The sequence below is a fragment of the Pundamilia nyererei genome, unplaced genomic scaffold, assembly GCF_000239375.1.
Source record: "Pundamilia nyererei isolate P.nyererei 1_Seehausen unplaced genomic scaffold, PunNye1.0 scaffold00350, whole genome shotgun sequence".
Taxonomy (NCBI): domain Eukaryota; kingdom Metazoa; phylum Chordata; class Actinopteri; order Cichliformes; family Cichlidae; genus Pundamilia; species Pundamilia nyererei.
In genome coordinates, this window is record NW_005187751.1 from 295,342 (window position 1) to 303,575 (window position 8,234).

Genomic DNA, 8,234 nt, shown 5'->3' on the forward strand with positions numbered 1-8,234 from the left:
AAATGTAGCTCATTGGAGTTTCCAAAGCATTTCATGACATCTGAATAAAATGTGCAACAGCCAAACGGAGGGCAAAGGAACGGTTCGGCATCGGGAGCCTGGTAATAAAGTGCTGGACCGCTGGACGTGGACATGTGGAGGTTACCCTTCTCTTTCAGGGACGAACCAACAATGACATCAGGCCCCGCTGTTAAACTGCACCAATACAAACATCAGATCTCTGACAAGCTATCCAGTGACGCGACAGATGCCACAGAAGAACACTCCTCATTGCATCTCTGTTTGCATCACTGCAGCTGGGAAATAAATTTAAAAAAAAAAAAAAAAAAGAAAGAAAAAGAAAATAAAGAGAGCAACCTGAACTGTACAATTCTGGTTTTTCCTTTGCAACAGCCGGAGGAGCAGAGATCGCTGGAGAATTTTAAGAGGACTGAGAGAATAGTGAGCCTTTGGCTTCAATACCATTTAAGCCCATCAGAAACGTGCTCTGGGTGTTAAAGTGTTGCTTTCTAAGCCAGTACACCCTGAATGGCACAGGGGGCAACAGAACCCTCTAGCTGCTTCTCTCTCTTACCGTCTCCCTCCCTCCCTCCTGTCCATGCAGAGGAAAGCCTCTCCTTCATAGTCAAAGTCATGCTAAGCCATTTATCACAATCCCTAATGCTGAGCTACTGCTGCATTCCCACCCCCCACCCCCACCTCTCATCCTTCCTGCCTGTTCACCTTAATATGCTGCTGACTGGTGTATGTTTGAATATGTGTGAAACCATAATTTGCATCTTTATGTGCACAACTGGCCTAATCAGCAGATGGTTATCGCCTTAAAATTCAAAAGATTCATTTGTTTTCACATTCATAAAAAAAGGTACCCCCCCCCCAAATCCATTTTGCTGACCTTCACAGCTGCAATTTCCCTTGACAGGTACAATACATTCAACTACATTACTCTTAGCGCCTCGATTCTCCCCTTAGCTGCCCTTGCTTCATTGAAACCCCGGTCACGTGCCCATTCCAGCTGATGATAACCTGCTTTCAACATGCGTCCACCAACAAGACTTGAAATATGCCCGTGCGTCAGGTTGTTTCAAAGGTAACAGGGCTTCACTGTGCAAGCAACGAGTCTCTCAATCACTCTGAACCACGACCAAACAGAAGCGAACTACATGCACAGAGAGCAGAGCCCCTCCACCAACCCCACCCCGTATTTGTGGCAAGTAGGGCAGAGCAGATTGCAGAGCAAAGTGCTGAGTTTTCCACAGCCGTCGTTCCCTGCAGGACTTGGCAAAGTCCTTTTTCACAGCATGACAGTGCAGTGCAAAATGGAGCTATACTAGAGTCCACTAGACTACAAGTCCCAAAAAACAAGAAGAAAAAAGGAAAAAAACTCACATTAGCATTCATTGCAAAATCATAAACATGAAATTGGAGACGGCAAAAAGGTGGACAGAAAAAAAAAAAAGAAGCACCCATTCCAAGCCAACACAAATAACAAATAACGAGTAACAGCAATGGACACAGGAAGTAGGAGCAGGGTGGGGTTTGGGGCGGGTTATAGAGATACCAAACAAATCACACTAAATATTTAGTGGACATTGTAAATCTTTGTAGTAAAACTAATTCTTAACACACATTAGTATTAGAACAATTTGTTAGAAAAACTGAAAATATCAGGAGGGTCTTTGCCGTACACCCAACTGCTCCTGCAACAATTCTTATTACAAATGAAGGCTTAGTTGGCCAGCACGACAGGCTGGAAAGACTGGCTGGGATATTGCAGGTTGTAGCTTCCTAAACCCTCAACAAATGGTGGCTTCTCCATGTAAGAGATCCCTCCACTGCTGCCAATGATGCCCACGCTCTGGGCAGGAGGGCTGGAGAACGGATCAAATGGTGGGTGGGTGTTGATAGTGTGCGAGGGCTGGAAAGGGCTGGTAAGAGGCTGCATGGGCTGGGTGTCTGCATCAAAGTAAAGAGGGCCTGGAGATCCTGGGTAGACAAACTCTTTGGCGTTGGGGGAGAGCTGGCTGTGGATGGGACCCCCGAGGGAGTGCAAGGAGAGAGAGAGGGGCTTGTGCTTAAGCAGCTCTGGTGCTGAGATGGTGGTAGGAGAGCGGGAGAGTATCCTCTGAGATGGTGGTGCGATGACACCAGAGCCTGCAGACCCTGACCCGGCCCCACTGCACTTCTTCATTTTGGTGGAGCCGAATTTGGTGGCGGCGAAGCTGGCAGTGGTGAACGTGATTGGCTGTGGACGGGCAGCAGGAAGAGCAGCAGGTGGCTGCTGAGTGGAGAGGTAGGGCAGACCACCGCTCGGAGGAGAAGGAGTAGATGTGTTGGAGGAATGGATGCTGGGATCGGTGGGTGTGCTGGAGCTGGGGTAGCTGAAGATTCCAGGGCAGGACTGGGCAGATAGGGGTGTGGGAGAACTGGAGAGGGATGGCATTAAGGAAGGAGATGCCTGACTTCCAACTGGTACAAACACTTGAGCATCTGGATTAAAGCCCAAGCTCTTGGCATCCTCCGTCTCTGCATCTAATTTAGCCTCTCTGATGACCCCTTCGGCCGGTTCGCTGTCACAACCGAGGCCAGGGGGGGACTCCAGATAGAGCACTTTCACCGCACCCTTCTCTCCAATCTGGTAGGACACCTCATAAGGGTCAATCCACACGCTCAACTCTGCAGGAACATTTGCCCGCACCTCCTCCGTGTCCAGCCCACTTCTTTTGGCAGCCAACTCCACCACAGGGTCCCTCGGTGCACCCAGGTGAATGCAGCGGAAAGCAGAGCCCCTCAGTGGGGCCTCGGGGTACCAGTGACCCTCAAAACGAGAAACTAGTATCTTCTCCAGCTCCTCGCCAAACAGGTCGGCTCGTCGACGAGGCAGCTTGTTGTACAGGTAGGACACGATGAAGTTGAGCGCGACCTTCACTTCCAGATGCATGTCTGCACTGGGTTAGTGCCAGTGTGGGAACAAAGTGTTCAAAGGGGATGAGATGAAAGTGAGGCAATGCAGTGGCAACAAATCTTTTTGTCCCCCTCTGGCTTATTGTGCAGTGTTTGATTCTTTTAGTGTCACCATGGTAAAGGCACCTTGAAGGCAGAGGCTGCAGGTTACAGGCTGTTTTGTGTTGGCAGGTCCTCAACTATGAAGACAAGAAGAGAAGAGCAATATAACTTTGTGTGAAAATGAGGAATTTGTTTTTTCAGCTGATCTCTCACAACAGACAGTTAATGTGGCATTTTTGGAACACAGAAAGACGGGGCTACAGGGGGATTGTAATCAGAGTATTATTTTATAGTGAGCTTTAAAAAACAAAAACAAAACTGAAGTCTCACATACAAGACAATTACCCACACATAATGCATCACAAGAGAAGAAATTCCTGCCACTACTTTAGATACAAAAAAAAGAAAAAAAAGCCAAAATCCTAATGGAGTCATAAGCTTCCAACAACACTGAAAAAATGCATAATACATGCACCTGCCAACCAGTGCAAGCATCGGGATATGGATTCAAATGCCTACTGGTATTTTTTTATTTTTTTTAATTACAGTAGTGATATGAAGTATAACCCCTGCACGATTCTCACTCAGAAGCAGCAATCCTAAAATGTACCCTTTTATATTTCCTGTTTATCAGCCTCAGGGTGGATGTAACAGATGCTGTGCACTTCGTAAATCCTGCATAATCTGAATGCAATTGCATGAAGTGCTTCTTGCTTTAATACACAATCGTACAAGAGTCCACTCGTCACCATGCACATTCCCACTGAGAGCAACATTATATGCATATCATAATACAAAAAGGATGTACCGGAGAAGATGTGTAAAATGGAAGGACAGTTAGCCGACTCCACAGAACACAGTTTCCCAGAATGCACTGAATGTGTTCAACACCACCCCATCTCCCTCCCTTCACCTCTCCTCCCCTCCTCCTCCTTCCTACATGCACACAAACAATTCACTCACATTCACTTCCCTGCCAGATGGGGATTCGGAAGCTAAGATTAGAAAAATGCCTCAGATTAAAGGTAATTCTAATGTTGCTACAGATAAAGCTGCACAGCCTGCGCGCAGGGCTGCAGAGGTGACACAAAACCACAGGTCTTGCATTTTTCCCCTTGCATAAAAAAGGGTGACATTGAAGGATACGATGGGGGCTGTTAGGATGAGGCTATAAGTAGGGGCCCTGTTTTTGCATCATCTGAGGTGCAAATTCCTCACCTTAATAACGAGTTACACTGACAAAGAAAGGACTGCACCAGTCTTTTACCTGAAACAGCCATCATCAGTGTCTCCAAAAACCTTGAGTGCACAAACCTCTAAGCCACCTACTGCATTTCCCACCTCTCATTTAAAAAAAAAAAAGAAGCAAGCAGCAAGATACACAAGATCCAATGTCAAACAATGACATTAGAGAAACAGCTCAGCTGTTGTCCACAGATGTGTGGCTTTCAGAGTGAAATCTGAGGAATACAAACAAGACTCCAATCTTTCCACAGCCACAAGCCCCACCACCTTGCATAACTGAAACATTTGCATTTTCACTGGCAGACTTGATTCTAGTCTTGTTTTCCTTCTCGTCAGGTCATCAGCAGAATCTGGGGTGGTATTTTTTGTTTACATGCAGGCATTAGTACAGCGCTGACACAGTACTGCTAAACATCCACTATATACCAGACAAGCGGCACAGCTACACAATTTGCTATGAAAATAACAAAAACAAAAAACCGTGTATAAGGGCAGCAGAGGGAGGCCTGCATGATTGCCTAGAATAAGGATATGAATGTTGCAGGAATTTGTACTCGTACACTTACCAACAGAAATTAAACTGTCTGCTACTTTAATTTTCCTTACGTTTGGAATTTTGTGCACATGTGCCTCCTTAAAAAAGAGACAAACATGGACAAATGTCTTCAATGTTTGCAAGAACGCATTAAGGTCTACCTGGAGAAAGGATTAGTGACATTTGCGAGTCAAAAGGCAGTGGACCAGAGAAGACATTGGTTTAGCTGATGTGCAAGTGGAGAAGCCTTCCCTGGCAAATTGTCGCTGTAAATTAAATTATAAAGCTAATTAAGTGATGAGCAGCCTATCGACCAAGTATCTGAGGAACGAAGGCGGCAGCCCCCCCTCTCTCTCTCGGCATAAACACCCCCGCAAGCACAGCAGAAGGAAAATAAACGTGAGCTGAACACACTCCGGGAGGCTCGCTTTAGCTAATCTATAACGGGCTCGGGCAAAACAAAAGCTGTGTCTTTCCAGGGGCTCAACCCTGTGCACCTTCTCTAACGGACAGCTAAAGCTTCTAGAAGAACAATAACGGCAACATCCCGCTGTCAACAAATTTTATATATTTGTTTACATTTTTTACAGTCCTTGCATTATCAGGGACTGTAACATCCAGTCCTTTTTTATTGAACATAAAAGCAACCAATCCCGCGCACCGGCTGACGGTTAATTACTCACCTAGCTTGTCTTTGTTCTTTTTAAATTCCCTTACGAGGACTCCGATTTCATGTGTCGACTCACTGGTTCAGATGCGAAATAGTTGACATTTTTTTCACCATCATAAATATATATTTTTTCTCCCCCACAGCTGCCCAAATAATTGAAAGCCTCTCCAAGGTTTCCCCACTTTGTCTTCAGCTGACAGTTTGCATGGAGGGTCCAGTAAACTTTGCTGTTTGACAACCCAGCGTATTTATACAGTGTGACTCGCCCACACCCCCGTGACGACAGGGACTACTTATCTTTTCAACATAGCGGTTCTGACGCTCCTGTCGAAGCATAATGTGCTCCTGTCGCCACTATATTATTATCTGTATTTCATAGGTTTAGTTTATCCAAATTTAAGCTGATAAAAATAAAAGTGACTCCTTAATTTCTGCTCAAATAGCATGGTGTTGATTAATCAGTTTTCTCGAATAGCCAAAAAGCCAAACACCCCACTGTATAGTCGGGGAGTGCGCTTTTCCAGCTTTTAGAATATTATAAATGACCCAGCGCGATCTAGTTTCTATGGTGGAGGGATATTTGTAGTTTCATATGGTGCTGAACAATTTACTAAAAATATAAGCAGTGACAGCAACAGAGTCCTAATTGGCGGAGATAGGGGAGGACCCTCACCTTATTGGACCACAGCCGCTAAAGCGACCAGACTTTCATCAAGGGCTTGTGGGAAATGGTGTTCATGTTGCAGAATTACGTGGTTAAGATAGCAGTAAAAATATTGCGCGTTTGTTGTTTTTCTCTTTCTCTTTTTCTTTTAAATTTCATTTAAACAATTATACAGTTATGTATATGTAATATTTTTTCATATAAATGGCAAAATAAATAAATAAACCGAAAACAAAACTGAAAAGAGCAAAGATTAAAAAAATGAACAAACAAACAAAAAACAAACAAATCAATATTATTAGTTCAAACATTTCTTTAAAATTATTTTACATTTAAATGTATTGAATTTAAATGTAAAATAATGCTATTGAGCATTTTAGTTCCCCACTGTGTGTGTGCGCGTGTGTGTGCGTGCGTGCGTGCGTGCGTGTGTGTTAATGAGAGCACACACAGGACACTGATCTCTGAATTTTTTACTTCTCGCCTTTGGAAATTCCACCATAGGCATGAAGGAGAGATTGGAATTACAGATTGGACTTTGATTTGGTTTTACTTCTGTTCACCATCATCATCATTATCATCATAATTACTGTGTTGGATTATAATTCTGAGAAGGATTTCGACTTCCATTATTCTCAAGAAGATTCTCAAGACTTCCAAGGTTTTCTCAGCTGATTATAGCTTTGAGAGAAGTGGGATCAATCAAGGAATCCTGCTTTCCTGATTAATTCCATGAACACAGAGCACTGAGGTGGAACACATCTTCTCACCACCAGCCTCTCCCCCCCAAAGATAAGAACAAAGTCAGAATTACCTCAGTGGGTTAATTAAATAAGTTGAATTGAGGTGATTTGATTATTCTTTATTATTCTTTTTATTCATTTTATTTTGCTTGGCTCCTGCCAAGCAGTTGTAATCAAATCCAAACTGTGGATATTCCCTTTTAAACCGTTGTAAAACAATAAACATATAAAGCTGGGTATAAATCTATATTAGCCCAAACAGCTCTAATAGGTTGCTCTAGCCTTTAGCTCTAACCATCTCAGCTCAACAACTACCACGATTTAGAGAAGAGTGGCCATAATAGATATGACTGATAAGATTTGACCTGCAAGGCTTCTCGGGTTTCTTCATATCAGGGCAAGCAGGGAAGACACCTGGATGTCAAGGCAGTCAGGCTGGACGAGTCTCCTCAGTCCCCTCAGTATGAGGGAGAAAGGATAAACCGTTTTGAGCCGTGTGATGTATAAAGTGACGTTTAATGACCAGAAAAAATTGTTTTTTACGTTCCAGACCTGAGAGCAAAGCTGCACATGTTGAGGAGGTTGTCACAGGAAATTATGCTCCAGGCCCGAGAACGTCGGGAGTGCCTGTGCAACGGAGGGACGAGGCTTACTTCTCTTTAGTTTCTATATGAATCAGATCAGGTTTTCAATGCATGCAGACATAAGTGATGTAAGTCTCAGGTAAAACTATTGATATCTCTTAACTGCTGCATCGTTTACAGAGCAAAGCTTAGCTGGACTCTCAGCATTAAGAAAACAGTGTCTGTGTCTTTTCCTCCAGGGCTCGGTCCTCATTAGAAGCGAATAAGTTACATTTAAAAGATCAAAACAGGTTGCCCAGGTAAAATATCTTACCTTTACTTTAGATGCCCCTCCCAAATATAAAACACAAGATAAATAAGTTATAACAATAAGCTAAAATACATTTCAACTTACCAGAGACTGTTTTTGTTTGCTGCACATACTTTTCTGGACTATTTTTTTCTCACTTAAATTATTGTGAAACCTCTTGAAGCTTCCACAGTGATGATGATGTACAATCAGACAATTCAAGGTTTGTGATGTTTTTATGAAATTAAATGTGAGTTTTACTAATTCACAGAACTTTACATAATGGCTGCTCAGTGACTTCAGCATGACCTCTTTCATTACATCTATGACTCTTCTCTTTCCCTCCAGCTTGGCAGCTCCATCATTCACCACATCATTGTCCAATGAAACCACTATAACTGAGTACAATATTTCATCTCCGGGTGGCAATTCTACTATGGTGGCCCTGAGAGGCCAAACAGACTGCAACTTAAGAAAACACCCGCAATAAGAAAAACA

The 8,234-nt window shown here is 43.5% G+C and overlaps 1 protein-coding gene across 1 annotated transcript; it reads right to left on the reverse strand.

The window, feature by feature from the left end:
* Positions 1–691: 691 nt before the first annotated feature.
* On the reverse strand, positions 692–5,673 carry tob2 (transducer of ERBB2, 2). Its single transcript, XM_005752265.1, has 2 exons — positions 5,470–5,673; positions 692–3,143 (listed from the first exon to the last, which is right to left on the reverse strand). The coding sequence occupies exon 2, from the start codon at positions 2,939–2,941 to the stop codon at positions 1,730–1,732; it is 1,212 nt and encodes a 403-aa protein (XP_005752322.1). The 5' UTR covers positions 2,942–3,143; positions 5,470–5,673; the 3' UTR covers positions 692–1,729.
* Between the last annotated feature and the right edge of the window lie 2,561 nt (positions 5,674–8,234).

Coding starts and splice junctions, on each gene's coding strand:
- tob2 (XM_005752265.1), bottom strand. CDS start 2,941: ATGCATCTGGAAGTGAAGGTCGCGCTCAACTTCATCGTGTCCTACCTG.